The sequence below is a fragment of the Hirundo rustica genome, chromosome 1 (assembly GCF_015227805.2).
Source record: "Hirundo rustica isolate bHirRus1 chromosome 1, bHirRus1.pri.v3, whole genome shotgun sequence".
NCBI classification, from domain to species: Eukaryota; Metazoa; Chordata; class Aves; order Passeriformes; family Hirundinidae; genus Hirundo; species Hirundo rustica.
This window is the reverse complement of record NC_053450.1, coordinates 16,218,079-16,240,764: the sequence shown is the minus strand read 5'-3', so window position 1 is coordinate 16,240,764 and position 22,686 is coordinate 16,218,079. Positions and strand designations below refer to the sequence as shown.

Below are 22,686 nucleotides of genomic sequence, written 5' to 3'. Positions count from 1 at the left end.
AACTTCTCATCCACCAGAACAGAAGAAAACATGATTTTTTTTTTTTTTTTTCCCATTGGGACAGAAATGCTGCATTAATAATTTACATTAAATGTGTAATCTTTATTGTAAGAATAAATTTGTCAGTAAATTCTATTTTTACTTGCTTGTTGTCATATATTTACCTCAAAAAAGGATTTACCTCAAAAGGTGGATTTTTTTTAATAAATAAATTTCTCAGTATAAGAATCCTCAAAAACATAAATATCTTTTTTTTTTTGAGGGAAAATTTAAAAAAATAGTTATGTAAGAAGGAGACTAGAGAAAGAATATCTGAATACTGAATGTAATTATAGAATTAATGCATCTCTGGAGAGTTAACAAATATGCATATTTTCAAAGTGAATTTCTTAATCACAGCTTTCTGTAATGTCTGCTGTAGTCATAAGAGTTTTTTTCATGTGCCTGACTCTAGCCCATCATTACTACTATAAAAAGCTGTGTATGTTTGCAGGTTTGGGGTTGGTTTTTTTGCTTTTTTTTTTTTTTTTTTTTTTTTTGTTTTTTTTAATTTCAGAGAAGTTATCTTTGTGTTCTGCACTGCATTCTCAACTCTGCTTGCCTCTTTAATCTGTTTATTTTTTTAATATTTACTTTCATTACCTACCTTCAGCCTATTTTTTTCTCCTGTCAATACTATTTATGAACTGTATATTCTAGTACAAGAAGTGGGGAAGGGTTGTTTGTTTTGCCTGTTTGTTTGTTTTCTGTTATATATTCAGGCACCTCAATCACTGCCTTCAGCATTCCCCACAAAAATTTGCGGAGTAAGCAAAAATTGTGGGAGTTATACAATTCCTCATGCCTTTGATAGTTTACCTGCAATGCAATCTTGAAGGCTTTTTGCAAAATTAACAAAGCAGATTACCACAATTCCACATAAGTTAATGTATAAGCAATAAAGTTCTTTGTGATGTATTAGAGTTGATAAAGAAAAGAACCACGTTTTGTTCTATTACAATAATTGGAAACTCAATACTTTAGGAAATATTGTCTTGAATAACTAGTAAGCCATGATTTGTGAATATAATCCATTACATTCTTATTAAAAGCATTTTTATGGGAAATAGACAAACCTCAGATATGTCTATTACCTAATATATGCAGCATAACAGGTCCAGGAGTTACTCTGTGTGTAGCACAAACCTGTGAGTTATCATCTGAGGTGGGGGTGGTTTTTTTTTTTTTTTTTGTTTTTTTTTTTTTTTTTTTTTTTTATTTTTTTTTTGTTTTTTTTCCCTAATGAAGATAGAGAAATGCAGAAACCTATTTTATTTTTCTCTTGGCACCGCTAGTTTAGAGTAATCACACTGCAAATCATTTGGGCTAAATAAAGAATTAGCAGACAAATCTCGATCATAAATTCCAGGGTGGAGATGAATGCAGCTCATGCTTAAACTGTTCAGCGGGTGACAGATTAGTGAACATACTAGATACACAGAGCTTGTATGTCTCTACATGGTCAGAGTGATGGAAAGTGTTTCAACATAGTTATTACACATTTCTTAGCTGAGTATGTTTGCCAAATAAAACTCCAGATTGTGTTTTGGTTTGCAGTGGGGCATGGTTTTGGAGCAGATGAATTGTTTTCATTTGGATGAAGCTAAATTTGGAGATACACTACTGAACTATGGTAGAACAACTCTGAACTATGAATATCTCTGAACACTGTTGGCAGCAGTGGTTCAGCACCAGCTGTTTCAATCTGTGTATCAGCTCCTCTTATCAGTTCTTCTGTTTGATGTGCTACACAGAAATAACTGAAGGACCCACAAGTGAGACTTAATATCTCAGATAGCCATATAACCATATTCTCTAATTTAGACTTTGAACATGAGATCACCAATCCTCCAGAAAACAAGTGCCACTGCACAGGCAGAAGTATTTACTCTGGAAAGCTGTTTATCTTAAACAGTTGACCAGGTGACTTGAATGAAGTGGGGCAGAATCTTGTTTAGAATCTTGTTAACCAAGCCATATAAAAAAATTCAGTTCCCTTCCCCCCACAACTTTATTGAATTTTTCCTAAGACCATTCATATAAACAGATTCTTATGTTTTGAGCAGTGGAGATGAGGGAGTGTCCTAAATAATTTCTTTATGAGCTGCACAATACTGTGCAAATACTCCTACAGAAGCACAGAAACCATTAAGCCAGCTTTCAATCATACCCAGAAAAGATGCAAACACAGATCGGTCTACAAGAGTCCTTTATGTGGGGTATTAAAAAAATTGATACATCTTTTTAATAATAATGCACAAAGTATATTTAATCCATAAATCAGATAATTAAATATTCTAAATTGTTTATTCCTTCTTCAAAAGCAGGAAGTTACTGCCAGGGTCAAAAAGTTGCTGATAGTTCACAAGCCCAGGCAATTTAACAGGTGACTGAAATATTCAAAAAGGACAGCTCTATTTTCATGCAAGAAAGATACCTTGAAACACAGCATTAAACATGGGACAAGGTTATAATAGATTCCACTGATGCTGGAAACAATATAATAAATGTCTTGGGATTTCTTGGTGTTAACAGTGATTTCTAAATTTGATGTTCCAATGCATGCCAAGTCAAATATAATTTAAGAGTCTGAATGCCAAACCTGAAGAATTAAGGAAAAAAGAAACCTTTTTTCCTTTTTTTCCCCTTTTCTTCTCCTTTTTTTTTTTTCCCCCAGAGCCCACAGTCAAGTCAGCAGCTTCAAGCCTTCCAAATTTCAGACTCTTCATAACACACATCATGTCAAAAATATTATTATGAACTTATTTAAACCAACATATTCTTCCAAGCTCCTATCACTTTAAATAAAGGCTTGCTAGTATTGCTGATCTTTCACACTTGCATCAGCCTGAGCCAATCCCGACTGACTGCACCTTCAAAATTCAAGCTGTCTCAGAACCCACATAATACCTTTAGCCATATGGACACTGCAGTCTCCCTGAATCTTTAATGCTGTTTGAGAACCAGGTCAGCCTGGTATTTGCTATCTCAAATCCTACCTTCTATACAACTTTTCCTGAAAAAGAAAGAATGAATTATCTACAGTGTTTTCATCGTCTTCTACCAACAGAAGCACTGCTGATAGCATTTCTTTAATCTATTTTTGACTTTCCTTTCTGCTGTAGATCTAACAGAGATTTAGAAGCATAGTCATTGTAATTCTTAAGTAAATTCTAACCACAGGCACCATTTGTTGATTTTGCATGACTTCGTGGATTCTAAGTTTGTTATTTTTAAAATATATTTTAAATATTAAATTTAAGTTATTTTTTAAAGATTAAAATGGGAAATATTAAGAATAAATCACACAATCAGAATTTCATTTGGGACAACACATCCTCTTCAATTAAGGGTAATATCTTGCATAACCAGGGTTTTCTGTCTTGTATAGGCAGGTCTCTGTGTTAAGGAAACTTTTCCAACCAACCTTCCTGGACCAACTCTGGCAGTCACACTTGCACAACCAAAGCTTGAGCCGAGGCTCCTTCACGGCTACACACTCCACATTCACAGTCAGAACAAGTTTCCTCACCAGCTTGACCCCGTCCCAGACATCAATTGAACTTGTTTTAAAATTCTTGTTTACACTGTAACCTAGTATAGTTGGGTTTTTTGGGTGTGGTTTTTTTTTTTTTTTTTTTTTTTTTTGGTGGGGGGGGAGTGGGTGGTGGGTGGTGCAGTGGGGGAAATGGGGGGAAGAGAGGAACATCAGACTTTTTCTTAAGGGTCTTTATCTGATTTTACTATCAAACCAAACAAGAAAACACACCAAAACTACCCCCTGCACACTTAAATAAAACCACTGAGCTGAATTTACAAATGTAGACATCCACAGATATTTCTGATAAGAAAGTAGTCCTCCTGAAATCTCTAAATCCAAAGGATTCTACTCAAAGTGGAAAGAAATCAGCAAACCAGAGTGTGAAAATCTTTTGGATTAATTTTTTTTTCTGCTATGGAATAGACATGAGGAAGAATAATTCCTATGTTAGTGACTTCAGAAATGTGGAAAAGTTATGCTAGGAAGTGATCCCTATACCAGCAGTGGTAGGAAACAGCATTCTGAGAAAGAAACTAGTAAAATTCCCCATATGCATTTGCATTCCATATGCAGGTGCAAATCACCTTCAGGGTAAATATGTCAGAAGTAGAGGTCTTTGTTACTGGAAAACTGAAGAAATGAAAAAATCAAAAATTCAGGAGGGTGTTCAGTATAAAAAAAAACCTTCCTAAATGTGACTGCGGCTAATAGAACTGTCTTTGAACAAAAGGAATCCTATAAAAAAGAACAAGAAGGCAACAAGAACTACCAAAAAAAAAGAAAAAAAAAACAAAACACACAAAACAATTAGAAGACACTGTGGCTATAAATTATAAATATAGAAAGCTGACTAGTATACATTTAATCATCATAGTAATCAATGTAAGTAATATGATGCATTATAATTCTAGATTGGAAATTAATACTGTCAGACTTAAGCCATGCAAGCGGGTACCTGCCTCAAGTGTTCTGGGCTTTTTCCATAGTGTATAGAGGAAAGTAACTCCAAAGGCATGTTCACCTAGTCTTAAAATAAGGAGGAACATCTGCAGTTTGGCAGTAAATCCAAGCATTTTAAGGAATATCATGTTATATAAGAAATTGCTGTCACATGATATAAAATACTGCTAGAGCATCTATTTACAAAACATTCCTAATACTTCAAAAATATTTACAGTTTAGTTCTACACTGGCTGCCTTACAATGCTCAAAAAGGCTCTATTGTGTGTCAGAAATGTGACTGCACTCTGAGATCTGAGCAGAATGTATTCTGTAATGGTATTCAGTAGTGCAGCTATTAGAGATGAAATAATGGCCTACGAAAGAGAAATACAGACCCTTCCTTCCTGCACAGAAGATAAATGGCACCTGAAATGTTAAGTTAGCAAAGAGAAAACTTTCCTGTATTAGCAGATTCAAAGGCCGTTGAAATCCGTGGAAAGGATCTGATCTGATATTACACACTTCAGACATATTAAAGTGATTTAAAATATTACTTTAAACACACGTAATTATCATCACCATATGTTTTACATTTTAGTGTTCGTACTCAACTACTTTCAGTTCTCTGTCTTTCTTTCACAGCTACTACTTTCATCTTGGGGACATGAACTAATGTCAACTGATGAAAAGGTTTCACCGTGCCTAGTATTTTGGTCTGACCCTGAGAAATACAGCTCACGTCTCTGGCAAATACATGATTGTTCCCTTCTCTTTCTCCTTCACTTTTCTTGAGGGCTTAGATTTATATTTTGTGCAGAATTTACTGTTTAAACAAAATAAAATGCTGATGATTTAATTGGTGTTCTTCCAGTATGTATTGGGCTCTTCATGCTCTGTCTCTGACAGCTGAGAGGAAATACGCTGTAACAGGTTATTTCCTGTTTGCATATTGCTTCTGGCCTCTTGTCAACTTTTCACACTTCTTTAGGGATAGACCTCTGGCTTCTGTTCTACAGCTACATTATTCATATGCCATTTAGATATGTTCCAAAATCCTCAAATTTTTATCTTAGTGTTGAATCACCAGAGGTTCTTATTTTCCTTTCACACACATATACAAACTTTTTGAAATATTCAGGTTTATTATATATCTTTTGCTACTTTGATTTTCAGGATTTGCAGGCTTTGCTTTATATAATGTCAGTTCATTGTAATCTCAAAGAAGACTACAGAAACTGAAAAGTTGTAATGTTTAAGAGATAATGCCATGATCATTTGCAGAGGTCCAACACAAAAATGAAAGACATAAAGACACACAAAAGACAGAAGACATACCAAAATTCTGCTCTGACCAGTGTTGACATGTGAAGGCATTTATTTCTTTGTTTATATTAGAGGTACAAAAAGAGTTGTAGTTTCACTAGCCCTGGAAAATTGGTGGAAACAAGCAAAGAACAATCAGGCTAAGTTCCCTTATCTCATCTGAAATTCATCACTTTTCCTTCTTCCTCTTAGAGTAATGTAAAATTGTGTTAAATTTAAAAAAAAAAAAAAATCCTTTTCAACCATAAAAAAGTCTCCAGTATTCCTCAGCCCAGCATAAAATAAATAATTTCTTGCCCCTCTACTCTGGTCTTGTGAGATCCAGCTGGAGTGTTGCATCCAGTTCCATGGTGCCCAGCACAGAAAGGACATCAGTCTGATGGAGTGAGCCCAGTGGGGGCCACAAAGATGACTAGAGAGATATAACACTTCCCCTGTGAGGAAAGGCTGAGAGAATTGGGATTATTCTGTCTGGAAAAGAGAAGGCTACTGGGAGTCCTAGTTGAGGACTTCCAGTACAGGCAGGAAGCCTATATGAAACACAGAGAGAGACTTTTGACAAGGGCATGGAGTGCCAGGATAAGGGTCAAACTGAAACAGAGTAGGTTTACATTGCATAATAGGAAGAAATTCTTTACTATGAGCATGGTGAACAGGCTGCCCAGAGAAATTGTGGGTGACCTGTAAGTGGCAGTGTTCAAGGTCAGGCTGGATGGAGCTCTGACCAACCTGTTCTAGGGAAACGTGTTCCTGCCCACGGCAAGAGGGTTGGAGGATAGGAACTAGATGGTCTTTAAGGTCCCTTGCAACCCAGACCATTCAATGATTCTGTGATTATTTTCTTACAGAAAGAGATTATGAATGTTTTAAGCCATCAAAATAGTTCTACTATTTCAGATACAAATAACCTTTTGGGTTTTTTCTTCACAAAAAAGGCAAGCTAACAAAAAGAAATAAAGTAGACTAATTGACACAATGGGTAAGAAAAATCTCATTGTGAAACCCTTTCCCTTTAGATCCTCTAAATTTTACAAAATTAATAACAACTTCCATCCCTTGGAAGGGATTTTTTGGGCAGCCCTAAATAAAAACAATTCTAATATTACCTGCTCTAATATGTAATACTAATTAATTAATATATTTTTTTCTGTTTTTATATAACATTCCAACTTCTTTAGGTTTTCCCATTCACCCTTCCCCTTTAATTTGGTGAAGGATGCTATCTCAGTTGTCTTTTTTATTTCCAGATAAAAATTGTTGTCTGATTATATTGAATGACTTATAGAGGAGTCAAATATAAATTATACCAAGTTATCAGTGGTGTAAAATTTTCACTCATTAAATGACAGATGCAAAATTGTGTACGAACAATTGATAAAATGAAATAAAAAGCTGTAAGGAGCTAATAGGAAGGTTAGCCCATATTTGGAAATATATTTTTTGTATAAAGGATAAGAATATAATAGAGAAGAAAATAAAGCATTCAAAGTCTTCAAAGGCTTTGAACATAAAGTATCTGTTGTCATTGAATAACATTCCTCTTGAGGCAAAAGGGCCAATAATTCAGTTAAATACTCTAACGCAATTTCACGAAATGGCAAGAGGAAAGTAAAAGCAGATACCTCCCTTGTGTGAGCTTTCTGTATTTTAATTACAGTGTAGCTAGAGTATCAAGACACCATCTGTTTTACTCAGCATAATATACTCAATATACTCAAAGAAAGTATATGAATACTTGAAACAAAGTTGCAAAGATTTGTCCTTCTCTTTCCTCCATCTCCTCAAATATTTTTCTATATTCGTTGGTGGAATAATATGTCCATAGAGCAATAGTGTTATTCAGGTTGAGTAGCTATCTGCACATTACTTTCATTACTTTTAAAATCTTAACTTAGGGAAAAAAAACCAAAAAACCCAAAAAACACAACCAAACCAAACCAAAACCAAACCAAAACCAAAACCAAAACCAAACAAAAAAACCCAACAACAACAACAACAGATAGCACACCAGAAAAAAATAAGTCTCTGTTATTCTACTGAGAATATACACCCAAACTCTGCCACATCAACTATTTGCGAAGTATCACTCTGATTCTAAGAAACTAGACTAAAGAGAGAGAAATGTTGAGGCAGTAAAACTTCATGGATTCTTTAAAGTGCCATTAGAACTCAACAGACTGCAAAAGCACAGAGAAACAAATAAAAAGCCTCTCAGATAAATTTCTAAACTCTCTTTTCATATGAATCACTAAGTTCATCAGTAGCTGTTTTATAACTTTACTCCCATCTACCATCCATTTTTCTTTGTAACTCCATTCTTATTCTGCATCAATGCATTTTTCCACTCAGCTTAAATGACTGCCTAAATAATTTCAGTGCATAATGGTCTCTCTCGCTGGCTTCAACATTAAATACAAAAGCATGTCTGAGAATGGAAACACATATGTAAGAATCTCTCAAACAGGCTCTGGAAGGGGGTAAGGCCATAAAGTGCCAAAAATACCTTAGAGCCAAGGGATTAAGACCTTTATTCATGGGTTCAAAAATAAGCTGATGGAGCAGAAGCACTCTTACACTACTAGCACTCTCACTTTGTACTCTCATTTACGTAATTCATTCTTCCTACAAATTACTGTATGCAAACACATGTATTTGTCATACAGATAGAAAGAATGAGAGTAGGGGAAAACAAGGGCCAGTATAACTACCAGGCACAGGAAGCACAATGAGTTAAATAGTGTTAACATTAAGAGTAACTGCATTAACACATATTAGAATTGTTGCTACTGCTACACAAAATGATATTAGACTAGATCTTGCTAATCTTGAAAATATATTTATAAATTTCACTGACCAGAGGGAAAAGTATGTCAAAATGGACCTGGCTCAGTGCTTTTTTCTGTTTCAGGAATAAAATGTCTAAAGAGATTTAATAGCAGTTAGGCAACTGTTTAGATTTGTCATCCTGCTGCCTGTAATATGATGATATAGCACTAAGCAAAAGGGAGAAAGACATTGCTGTTCCTGTGGAGCTCTTTTCTGTTTCATCCTATACAATCACAACAGAAATTAAACTCCCCACAGATGTCTCTGAAAGCAGAAAATCTTACTGATTAGAAAAGGATGGCGATTTTAACATGCCTACATCACCTCCTGTGTGAAAAACACTAATCACAATTTTAAGCATTCTGGCACTGCCCCAGCTGCCCTTGAAAACCAAAACTAGCAAAGAACATTATATTTTATTAGTTTTGTTGATTTGTTTTTTTAAGATAAAAATATAGCTTTACAATAAATCTTTACGTTTGTGACAATTCTTTCCCTTAAAACATCAGAAATGTTGTCACTGATTTCAAGTGTTTCCAGCACAACAATTATCTGTGAGTGAACTACCTTATAAAATAAATTAAAAATTAAACTAATCAACTTACTTGAAAACTGTATGGCAAATCCAGATTTACTGATATAAAAATCTGTGTCAAACTGGATAGTTACTATGTTGAGTGTACTGTGAATTCCTTCAGGAATAAGGGAGCCACTAATTTCTTTGAGCAACATCTCATTCTCAGGTGGGCCGTCCCAAACTCGAAGAATGTCATGGGATGCCTCAGTATCAAAAGCAAGAAATTGGAGGCTGAAAGAACACCATTATTTTATTGTCAGCTTTAATATCACTCAACAATATAACTTCAACAACAAAACTAAACAAACAACAGAAAAAAGCAAATAAAATTTAACTTCAAAGGGAAATTTTTAATAATGTTTCACATATTTATCTCTAAATGCATGAAGCCCAATATTAAAATTAATTAAAAAAAAAAGCCTTGAAACATTTTTAATTTGTCTACCATAAAGTAATATATTACTTTAGCCATTCAAATAATGTATAAGTATCTACACAATCTTCTCAGAGAAGGGTTTCAGTTTTTGTAAGACAATATTATATATCACACTCCCATCAAAATAAATTAACTAAAAAGAACTGCGAAAATGCGGGTTGTGATTTTTTGTTGTTTTGTGTTTTTTTTTAATGTAGTCTTTCACTAAAGAGTTCTGCTGCCTCCAGCATTTCACAAAATTATAATCAATTTTAAAACTTAGTCTTCTTTGGATAATGTGTATTGAAAAATCAACAATTTCAACCCAAACCCAACATGCCCAAACCGGGGATCTACATCTGAACTTTTAAGCCCCAAATCCTTTCTTTTATTATTTTTCCCCTCTTTTTTCTTTTTTTCTTTTTTTTTCTTTTCTCCCCCCTGCCCCCCCGCCCTCCACTCAAGTTATTGTAGGAAAAAAAAAAAAAAACCAAAAAAACAAACAAAACAAAACAAAACAAATTGTTAAAATGTTAAGATTTGTTTTCAGTACCTGACAATGTTTCCTGGGTCTACTTCAATCACCCACATGCAACGCAGATTGTTGTCATAGGGAAAAGGATAGCCAGGGGACAAGATTCTTCCTGATGACTCTCCTTTAAACCGTCCTCCACATTCAGCTAGTAAAAAAAAAACATTATGGAATTATCTTACAGCTAATCATCTGAGCAATCAATTTATATATCTACTCTTTGCTGAACAGGTTACACAATTAAACTGACCATATGCCATAATATTGTAAAACAGCATATAAGGATTGCATTTCACTTCTTCCTTCACCTACTTACTCAATCCCAATTTCCTCTAAATGAAGATGAAAAAGAAAGCTACTATAATATTTAAGTCTTGATTTCTTTTCACTCTCCTATGGGAATAATTGATCTTTTAGGTAGCTGCAAAACTTATGAAGTTACAGTAATATTGTAAAGAAACAGGAGTGACAAAAATACAATAACTTTATATCTCTTCATATCTTGTTTTATTTAATCTATTTCATATAAATATATGAGATTTTTCTAGTTTATATTTTCTTTACTTATATTTATACATAAGAAAAAAAAAATACTAGTTTAACAATGCCTTTCTGATTAAACCTTTTATGTTGATTATTTTCTGACATTAACTAGATTTGCATGTATTAGGACATTTTTATATGCACAAATGTTTAAAAGTTAATATCTTTTTTTAAACTAAAAAGGCAATACTGCTTCAATAGATTTAGATGAGATATATGCAGAGAGAACTATAAATGCCTGTGGAAATATATCTGTACACATATCAGATCATATCAGATCATACAGATGAGATTTTACATACATCTAACAATCCTCACTTTTTTTTTTCTTTCTTGCATTCAAAAAAATAAGTAAGGAAATAAAAAATAGAAGGGTGTAATACCAATGCATGATGGTAGAGGATAGTCCCATGCCCTTCTTTCCCCAGTCATACACTTTAGAAGGCTGCTTCCATGGAGTGTATAACCTGGATTGCATCCATAAATTATAGTACTTCCAGCAAAATGACCTTGGTCACTGATTTTATATCCAAACTGTGGCACACCAGGGTCCTCACAATGTGACAGCTCAAAACCTGTACAAGAAATAAAATGTTATATTTACAGAATCAAACAGATAAGCACATTAATGAAATTCAGATTTTTCGGTTTTCAATGGAAATCAATCATTTTCAAACTACATATAACATCTTTAACATTTCTTCTCTGTTTTTAAGCAGTCTAAGTAGGATAACTGCCTATACACCTTTCTTAGAGCACAACCAAGCTGTGTCATATATTCAGTTTTCCGGAGAGTTCAATTAAAGGTAGAAAAAATCCATTATCATTATCATTATCATTATCATTGTCATTATCATTATCAATAAGTTTTAAAATGTTATGATAAATTATAAACTGGCAGCTAAAGGGACTGTCCATTTACTTGTGAATAGACATTTAAAGGATCACAAACAAAACTTAACAGCATAGTAACAACAGCACCACAAGGGCACCTGTTGCACCAAAGAAAAACTGCTATTTTCATCATTTCTTACCCTAATTTTTAGTTCAGCAGTTTGTAATTTTAAGAACGCCATGCAGGAATCAATGATAATGTTGCTATAGAGAATTCAAGCCAAACAACTTGGATATTTTTGAGACTTAAGAGACGTGAAACAAGAAGAAAACAAAATAAAAATGCATTACATGGAAATGAAGATATTATAACTTACGGGGAAACATAAACTCAATTTGAGAGAAAAAAAATTTATTCCAAATTAAGTTTTCTGTTACTAACTGAAAAGCAACTTGAAACCTCACTTTGTTCCAGACCAAATAATTTTACCAATATTGTGTGGTTTAGAATGCATGTAGGCAAAATGAAGAGCCTTTGTATCAGATTGCTATTCCTATATGTAGGTAATGTGAAAGGAAATGAAGAGGTTTTCATGTCTGCTTTGTTCAACATATCATTCACCCAGTTATCTGTCCATCTGGTCAACAGTTGGTAGCCTTTCACAAATCTCTTCAGACACTGCATTACTATTCTTGATTGAAAAAAAAGTTCTTTATTTTATTTTACAGACAAAATGCATGTAAATGCATTGTAAATGTTGGATAAGGGTGCTCATTTAAAGGGGGAAAAAAAAAAAAGTATATCAAATGCTGTATCTTTCTGGTTCTTCCTTCAGCTCATTTCATGTGTGGCTGAACATGTCTCAGTCTCCACAACATCTGAGCTGAACTTTTTTCTCGTTCCTAAACTATTGTTTCTTAGTACAGTGTGTGCTGCAGAAGCTCTGAAAGACATTAAAGTGAGTCCCAGACAAAGAACAAATTTTGATAATGCTGGTCTGGACACTTATTGACCAGCTAGAATTTCCTGTCTTCTAAGAAAACTTCTGACCAATCTGTGAAAAGTTCAACTTTGATCCCGGATATGTCTTCATTTCTGGACAGCCTCCTTACAGACACAGAGCCAAAATCAACTTTTTAACTGATCACCTCACTCTATATGATGAATATGTAACTCCATGTGAACTAGCAGCAGTTTTGCAGCCTTAACTGCGTGTGACCTGAGCAGGCAAAGGGCATGGTGCCTCTGGCAGGGCATGGTGGGGCAGTTAAGGGAGATCACCTCTTTGAATGATGAAGCTTCCACTGGCCCAGTAGAGACTTGAACACCTCATGATTCAGCAAAGGGGCACTGGTTTTTGACATCTGCACAGCTCAAGGGTGCTCAGCCAACCTGACCCTCAGGGCAGAATGGTGGGGACTCCTCTGAGCAAAGGCTGCAGGGCTGCAGCTCTGACTGGGAGGTCTGCACCATCTCTCCTGGCTTATGGATCCACCCAAAGCTGAGACTGAGTTCTTCCTTGTATCCAAGCAAAATGTGCCCGCTTTCGGTTTAAGGCCAGTACCCCTTGTTCTACTGTCACATGGCCTTGTAAAGGGTCCCTCTCCATCTTTCTTGTAGGCTCTCGAGGCACTGGAAGGTCCTATAAGGTCTGCCTAAAGCCTTATTTTTTCCAGGCTGAACAGCCCCAAGTCTCAACCTTTCTTCATAGGAGAGGGTTCTCCATGCCTCTGATCATCTCTGTGACCTTCTTCTGGACTTAATTTTTTTCTTCCAATTCTATCAATATCAACACAAGAAGATTCATCATTGTTCAGGCTAAGAATTCTTCAGGCTAGGAAAGTGTACTTTATAGGAATGTCTCCAAGGACAGGAAATGTTATCAATAAGGTTCAAGTGCTGGGCTTGGTTGCTCTTATATAAATACAAAAAAAAAAAAAAAAATTCCTTGACACTTACATTGTAACACGGTGCTGAAAGTCCTATCTTTAATCATAGGGTAACAATTCTATTCTATCACATGTTATTACAGAATATAATTATGCAACATTCATCTGAAAAATAATTACATTACTCTTTTATTATCTTGAAATATTTTCCTTTCCTACTGTAAGAATTGTGCTTTTTTATTAGAATTAGTTTTAAAAAACATTATGTCAAGCTTTTAAGTGAACCATTTTTGAACAGGCGAAAAATGAATGATTTGAGCACAAGGACAAAAAAAATATGTTGATAGATGCATTGCAAAATTACCTTATAACACTGTTCTGCTTGATAAAAATTAGTTCTACATATAATTCAACGATGGCAAAAAATTATACACTAAAAAAGTCATACACACTACCTGTCAATAGTCATGTGCTACAGTTTTTAGAAACTGACACTTGGTCAATTAGATGTATATAGCTTCTTCCATATATCCTCTAAGTCAGAGATCAGAAACTTTTTTCCTCTCCTCATCTTCATAGTCTAAGTCCATATATAGGCTTTTGTTAGGAACCTTTCTTTATCATTTTGGTTCCAAATTGGATTATTCTAAACATTAATCCAAGCTTAAAAACAAAAGCAAAGTAACTATCAGAGATGAGTCTTAAGAAGGAGAATTTCCTTTACTTATGACTTACGTTCCTGAAGCAGTGCTTTTTGGTTGCATTTTTTAAACTACTCACATACTTCCAATATTGTATGCTCTAAAACAATTAACTGAAACTTATCCTGTTTTTTATTTATGCTCTGCAAAATTGAAAAATACCCCTCCAGAAAACTGACAGTGATTTATGTACCAGATTAAATGTCAAAGCCAGGCTTCAGTATGCTATGTGTTTTGGGGGTTTTGAGGTACAGAAATGAAAATATATTCTTTTGATGAGTAATTTGCTGTTAATTTTTTCCATAATTGTCATTTAACTGCATTTTCATCTTATGAGTGAAGAACTTTCATTCCTTTAAAAGTATAAATCTATTCCTTCTGTTTTCTCAAATACTTACTGGTATACACAAGTTGGAAACCTTCATCAGTGCCCTCCATGTCCGAGTTAAATTCCAGCCATAAATGATTTGAAGTGCTGCTTAGTGTCAGGCCTCTTAATGATGCCCCAGTGTATGCTCCCAGCAAGTGAGCAGTGTTGTCTTTGCCATCATAGATCTGTAAAAAATATGAGTTTTACACTTATGAAGAAAGAATAGAAGATATCTTTTACTTACAAAACAATTCTGTATGTCTGCATTAAGAGGTAGAACTGCTCTGTCAAGGGAGATCTATTGCCAGCCAACCTAAAGTACTATTTAGATATACTATTTGCCTCTCTTGACTTAAGCTGACTTAGGAGGGGTGAATTTTCAAATGCAGTTTAAAAGATGTCAATTCCTTTTTTACATAACAATAGAAGGGGCAAAAGTGCCATATCAGCTCAAGTATTTTAGATCTCTGTGTTTCCTCTTTCACTGTCAGTATTGTAATGCTGATCACAGCCTATGAGCAAACACCTATAATGTGTGTTTGCCTCAAATCAGTGGTGACACAACAGAAAATCTCACATATCCCCAACTTTGGCCTCTTAAATAAACCTGTGGTGGCTTTTTATCCTGTGAAGACAGGTCAAAATATAACTGTGAAGTAAAAGGAGACTAGGAAATAAATATAACAACTGCTTCTGTAAGTTGGAAAGAGTATTGTAATCTATATGTAAATCATAGTACCACATTTTTATTATTTATTTTTCTTCAAGTGTTGTTCTTTTCCATCTATCAGAATACTAAATATGTACAACAATCTCCTCATAATTCTCAGGAAATTTCCCAACAAATCTGGTTGCTTTAAAATACCACAGGTTGTTGTATACCTGTGATTCCTAAAAAACTTCCTATAATTTAACTGTAATTGCTCACCCAAACATTATTTCCTGTAGTATTTATTTAAGGAATTCTATAATAACTAAAACTTTGTTTGATATGGTTTATGAAAAATTTAACTTGCAAATCAGTAAATTGACCTGCAAATAATTTTAAATTGCAATAAAGGGAAATTGTAAAGCCTTATTAAAATATACTGAATTGTCTGAAGTTCTAAATTCTATTTTAATTCTATTAATTACAAATGTAATTAAAATTTGCAGTTTTAGACAGGAATCTTCATCAGAATGAGATCAAAACATGTACACCAGCAATAGTAGTAAGCCAACAAAGTAAATGTGAAGTATTATGATGCCTGTTCCCTATCAGTAAGAATGAGTTACACACCTAATTCCTCTTTTCCAGAAATCCTCATGTCTTTAGTAATACCAAAGACTGAACATTCAATGATATGCTGAAATAAAACAAATAAGCAACTTCTAGCTATCTGTAATGAGTAAATAATTGTACAGGAGCATAAGATACACAGCAAGGTGACTTAACAGAATTCCTTGGCTTTTACTGAGAGAAGCAAAAGCAGACTTAAATTTAAAAGCCAATGTCCTCATCTGGACTAAAAGTAAGAAATTGGAGAAGAAGAAAAAAGTGCAATTAATGCATATCAACTAAAAATAATTTCTATATATACAAAGCAGTATTAAAATAGATGTCTTATCTTTTTTAGAAACTTCTTTAAACTATACTGAGACCATTAATCAAGCCAGAAAAAGGAAAAAAAAAAAAAAAATCAGAAAACTAATCCCAAAACAAGAAAACAAAAACCAGAACCGAACCTGTTATAATGCATTAATTGGGTTTATATTCCATCAGATTTGTAATGTTCTTTTCTATCTGTCCCTGCCCAGCAGTGCCCATTCCCCTCAAACCTAATCCTGTTTCCTCCTGCTTATCACTGATTAGGCGGTGCCTCTGGGTCTTGCCGCTGGGCCCTGCCCCCTGGGGGAAAAAGCCACGGCGGGGAGGGGCCAGCACTCTCTGGCATGGGGGAGTCATCGGGAAAGGTCTCCAAAGCTGAGCAGGACTTAGGAATAAAAGCAGAAATATCCAACCTGAAACCAGAGAGTCAAGACTCTTCTTTTACCATCGGCGGCAGTCTAATCTCCTGGGGGAAACTACATCTGGTGCCCAAACGTGGGACTTGAAGCCACAAAAGTGTCCCCAAAAGCTGGAAGAACCACTCAGGGAGCATGTGGCCAAGGAATCTCACGCAGGTACGTGAGTCACAAAATGTAGCCCACCCATGCAGAGACAGACCCGTCAGGCTTGGCGTTTACTGTGGAATCTCTGAAATACAGGATTCTACAGGACAGGGCTGCAGTTTTCTCCTTGGACTCAAAAATCCCATCGGAGTGCTGCAAAGAAGCCCATGACCGGCAAGTTGCCTAGGGACAGCCCCATGCTCGTGGAAAGATGACCCTGGGATCAGAGACTGGAAGCTCTTTTTGCACCAAAGAGGGTCAGTCTCCAGGTAAAAGGAGTGATTGGGAAAGAAAGGAAAGAAACGCTGGAATTTTGGTGAGTATTACTTTTGGTTTTCTAAGGGAAAATCCCTTTCAGAGGTGGGATTTCTCAGGGAAAAGGGGTTTTTTTCTCTATTGGGGAAGGTTTTGCTTTCAGAGTAAACACCTTCAGAGTGCCTTTATCGGCCTTGGGGGGTGGCCCCTTTTTTGGCTTTTTTTCTCTCCAGCAAGGGTTTTTTTTCTCTTTTTCTTCCTTTCAATTTCTCAGTCACAATAGAGAGGACACAGAAACTCAAAATCTGAGCCAAAAATGGGTGCGAGACTGTCTGTTCCTCACAAAAGAGTCTATTATTACATTTTATATACCTTGAATAATGGTGAGACCCATTATTCAAAGAAACAGCTGAAAAAATTAACCCTGTGGTTATTTTCTTAGTTTCCACACTTATCATTAGAGCAAATCAGCTCCCCAGAATTCTGGGAGGGTATAACAAAATAAATAGTTGAATCTGGCTCCTCCAACAATAAAGAAGATGCAAATTTTGCTTTTTATAGCTTAAAAATTAAGTTTGCATTGCAAAAGCAAAATAAAAAGGAAAAAAGGCCAGTTCTTTGTGAATTTTCCCCAGCTTGTACCTTTGCAGACAGTCCAAGTGCTCAAACCTCCCATCTCGGCAGCCCCTGGGTGGGGGGGTCACAAGATGGAGGGGATTCCTTTGTCCAAAATGGCCGAAGCCATGTGCTCCTGAGCCAGGAGGACTCCCTTCCTTTGTCTGACCTCTCCTTCCCTTCGATGCTGCCCCTGGCACTGCCCTCTCCTCTGACTCTGCCCCCTACCCTCAAACCTCCGCCCTCTGACTCCTCCCTGTGTGACTCAAGCCTCCAGCCCCTCCCTGCCCCTGGCTCCCACGGTTTCCCTGCCCACAGTCCCGGTTCCCGCGCCCAGGGAGGGAGGGAGCGGGGCGGGGAGCCAGGAATCCAGAAGCAGGAAGCAATCCCAGCTTTTCTGCCACCCCTGTCACATATCAACAGTCAAAAAGAGGGGATGCTGTCCACAGTAATTGGGACCCCTTCCCCCAACAAGTGATTCAGGGTTTATGCAAAGCTCAAGCCAAATTCAAGTATGAAAGAGAATACTTTTGCAACTGTTTAAAAGCAAGTTTAGCAGGAAATACTACAGTTCCCTTGGACCTCCAGAAAGATTTACTTCCGGAGCTTTGGCAAAATCCTGAAATGGCTGTTGGTTATAAGAATCTGCCAATTCAATTAGCAACCCAGCCCGATGGGTCTTTCCAACCTTATAGTAAAATAAAGCAGCTTTCATCAGAATTTCAGTAACATTTGTGGAGCGAGATGTCGAGTTACAGGTAAAGAATAAGGGAACCCAGGAACAGGTCCTGGAGGAGATTGCTCTGGCCGATGCAGACGAGCAGTGCAAGGCAGCTATCCTCAGCCTGTCTATAGAACCAGCTCCAGCTGTACATGACATGCTGCAGGTGTGTGCCAGGAAGATTCCCTTCATAAAAGCTCATCAAGACCACAATTCCAGAGTCAAGCCACCACAAGAAGCTGCTGCTGCAGACACAGTGCCTCCTGTACCTGTGCCACGGCCACCGCCCGAGAGAAGAACAACATGTCTCCTGTGTAACCAGGCTGGACATTGGGCATCTCAATGACCTTTGAAGAAGCCATTTCTGTTCTTTCAGGACAATGAGGGTGGGAGGTCTCAAAGGGCTAAAGGGAATTTTTCAAAGAAACTAGAAAAGGTAAATGTTAAACTAAATAATCCTGCTTTAATCAATTCTGCCTTTCAGCAAAAGTCACCAGATATGATATTAAAGGATCCAGCGATGAGAGAAACAAAAAGTCCTCATGATCAGGTCACCTGGGGTCGTGGGTACGCCTGTGTGTCCACTCCTCTAGGTCTCAAGTGGGTTCCAGCTGAGTGGGTGAAACCTTTCATCCCTAAAAGTGCAAAACCCCCTGCAGAGGGCCCACAAGTGGCCAGCGCTGCCTGGAGGAGGAGAAAGCACCAAACCTTCTCCTTCTAATTATCATTATTCCTTGACAGTGTCTTTCTAAACAGTTTGCACTAAAGGTCATTTTTCTTTTGCAACTTTAAAGGTACTCAAGGTCCAAACTCTGAACCTCTCCCACGAACCAAGCCTTCCTCCTTCTTAATTTAATAAGAAAAGGGGAAATGTTGTAATGCATTAATTGGGTTTATATTCCATCAGATTTGTAATGTTCTTTTCTATCTGTCCCTGCCCAGCAGTGCCCATTCCCCTCAAACCTAATCCTGTTTCCTCCCGCTTATCACTGATTAGGCGGTGCCTCTGGGTCTTGTCGCTGGGCCCTGCCCCCTGGGGGAAAAAGCCACGGCAGGGGAGGGGCCAGCACTCTCTGGCATGGGGGAGTCATCAGGAAAGGTCTCCAAAGCTGAGCAGGATTTAGGAGTAAAAGCAGAAATAGCCATCCCGAAGCCAGAGAGTCAAGACTCTTCTTTTACCATCGGCGGCAGTCTAATCTCGTGGGGGAAAATACACGAACCAAACTAAAACCAAAGGGAAAAAAAACACCCACCCCAGAAAATTAATTCTGAAATGTACTTAGCTTTGTTTTAGCAATGGAAAGGAAAACATTCATTTCAGGAGAATTACTGCTATCCAGCAGTGATATTTACATTATGACAGACTTAAACAAAACCCTGTTTGTATCCACTTATAATTAATAATCACCTAGGATTTGGGATTTTTTTTATTTTTAAAACTATATAAGAGTAAACCATTTCTTGGTATCTTTGTATCACCAATACCTAGCCAAAGGAAGCTGGTAATAAATGATACCAACTATTCTCAATGTCTCTCCAAAACTTCAAATAAGCCATACCATGATATCAATTTTCTTCCTGTTGGAATTTCTCTCCACACACTTTATTGCAAATTTTGTTAGATGTCCTACCATATTAAATATTTCACATTAGTCCACTGACATCTCTCATTAGTTAATATTCATTCTATTTCATGGGCTAACTAGCTGTCACACTGTATAATATTTTTAAACCTATATCATTTCTATGAAGGAACAGAATTTAAAGTATCTAACACTTCTGCAATTGATTCATTTGAGTAGAAGAACTGCATTTGGCTGAGGCAGGATTGTGATTCATCTGAACACTAAATTGAATTATTTTTTCCCTTTGGTTGCTATCTTTCAGACATTCAAAGTACCTATCTTAAGACATTGGGGTCTCCCTTAGGACAATAAATGAATGCATGTTTTATAGTGTAACATCTCAATTTAGGTCACATTTTCATTTATCTGTTGCATTTGAGTTAATAGGAAACAAAATGGAAATTTATAGAATCATTTAAATGATACAATTTAGCTTGCCAATAAAGTGGTAGCAGACCCTTCTGAGATTTGCAGAACCAATGTTTTCTTTCTAACCTTGTTAAACTAGGTGGGAGCTAAATATTTTTAATGAGTTATTAATCCAGCTTCATAATTTTTTGGAAGGCAATATTATATGTGAATTAAGGTAGCATGTGTAGCTTATTTTTAATATAGGAATATACTTTCTTATAGGCCTTGCCAGCACATCTAGATTTAAGTCACTTGGGTTCTAAAGATAAACCCAAGAATAATCATTATAAAAATACTATTCAGTTGGATATATTTTTCTTTAAGTCATCCTTATATTCAATTTTTGAAGGAAGTGTTGTTTGCATTTACAATTAGAGGGCAAATAAAACTTGCTAATCTCTTAAGCGGCTCAATTTTCAACAAAATTTAAATGGAAATTAAAGCCCTTTTTCCTGCTAATTTATTTAGCTATATAAAATTTTAGCGAGGGAGTATCATAAGTGAATGTATAAAAATTGTGCATTTTAATCAAGCTATTTTTGAGATTTTCCATTGAAACATAAAAGGCATATGGATATGAAGATCTGTTCCTTTATAAAGAGAAGAAACAACATAAAATCAGCAGCTCAGAACTGAGGCTGTCAACGCCCTGTCAAATGTATATCACATGTGAATAGAAGCATTAATATAAAGACATAAAAGGGTCCATATGTTTGTGGGGGTGGGGGGAGGTTGTCCCCAACATTTATTACCTTTTTCTCAGTTGTATATCAGGATGATAATGCTAAAAGTATTATTATTATAAATGTGAAGATTCTTAAGAAACAAATTAGCAAAAAGCACCAGATAACACATCCCTTCAAAGTCTTTGCCCAAAACCCTCAAAAACTGAATCGTGTGCACATATTTAAAATCTGGCCCACAGAGGAGACAATGAACAAATGCAGTAAAACTGAATCCTCTGTGTTTGGCAGGAGCACAAAGAGTGCTGAGCCAAGCACAGCTGAAGAGAACCCTGAGTTCTGTTTGCTGACATTCTGTTGCCTGCCTGTAGTTGCAGTGAGTGCTTTAGTACAAGGAAAAAGAAAGATTGATTCATAACATTACAAAAAATAATTCTAATTTTTTTTTTCCCCACACTGCTGCAATATCACCTATCACTTCAGTTCTCACACTACATAAAGGCAAGCACATAGTCAACTACAAAAGAGAAAAAAAGAGCCTTTTCATATTCGGTGTTCCTCTCTCTTTCGTTGTAGGTTTACTCAATGAAATCTGTCTTCAAAATTTTTGGAGGTGGTTTCTTTTTCTTCTTATTTAAGACTACCCATTAATTAGTACCATGCATAAGTATATTTTTATTTATGCTGAAATCTACTGAAAGTAAAGAAAACAATCATACTAGCCATGTCCAAGTTTCAATTTTAATAAAAGAGCCTTTTTCCCTGTAAATTAAAAAGTATGTTAAGATGTCTTTGATATAAAAGTATATTTTCTACATTCAACAGTTTTCAACACGGATAACATGTTCACCATTATCAATGGACTATTCAGGCAAGCAGAACAATGACAACTCTGTTCTTACTGTGTATATCTCAAGGATTTGCTTACAGCTAGCAGAGTCTAGAGATTTTATGGGAAAAATTGATGGATGAAGATAAAAGGAGGGGAAAAAAATACAGGTAGAAGTATTTTCATACTTTGGAAATATTGCATTATTTATCTTTGCCTCCCACATAGGTAGTTTACTCTAAAAATACTGAATTCTGAAAATGTAGTGCACAAACTCAGTTAGCAGTAGAATTGCAAAGATGGAAGCAAGGGTCACAGAGTTTCTGAGATTGATATTAAATGGATTGGCATGTAGTGATTGTAGAGTTCTTAAATTCTTCATATGTTTTCATATAACTTAAATATTAGAACAATATATGGCACTTTCAAGAGCAGGTTATATCCCTACACACACACACAAACAAACAAACAAAAGACAAGATATTTACATATTTCTTACAGTTTCTAATAAAACTCAAAAAGAACTACACTATTAATGTAAGTAGCCAGAGCAGTTACACTGAAAGAAGAAGAGAATTGCATACTAAATGAAGCAAATGAAAAACAAATTATATGCTCTGAAACCTCTGGTTCAGAACTGATGAAAGGGAACTCCTCCTTCTCTGCCCCTGGAGTAATAGTAAGGGTGGTGATTCACTTGTGTTGAATATGTTGTTTCTCTGTAGGGCTGCATTCCCAGTACAGCTGTTTCACTGTTTCAGTCACAGTGCTTGTCAGATATAAACATCACCCATGGTCAGTTAACACGCATGGCAAGCAGCAGACCTCATGGCTTCATTAAAGAACTTGTCAAAATTTTATTA

General features: G+C 36.0%; 1 protein-coding gene across 3 annotated transcripts in view; it reads right to left on the bottom strand.

The window, feature by feature from the left end:
• Window positions 1–22,686, bottom strand: part of CSMD3 (CUB and Sushi multiple domains 3) — a 612,124-nt gene that overhangs the window by 183,940 nt on the left and 405,498 nt on the right. For all 3 annotated transcript variants that reach the window (XM_040070587.2, XM_040070596.2, XM_040070605.2), the window contains 4 exons: window positions 14,562–14,718; window positions 11,122–11,313; window positions 10,217–10,343; window positions 9,277–9,479 (listed from right to left, as the gene is read on the bottom strand). In XM_040070587.2, the coding sequence (XP_039926521.1) occupies window positions 9,277–9,479; window positions 10,217–10,343; window positions 11,122–11,313; window positions 14,562–14,718 (679 nt within the window). The remainder of the gene's footprint in view (window positions 1–9,276; window positions 9,480–10,216; window positions 10,344–11,121; window positions 11,314–14,561; window positions 14,719–22,686) is intronic.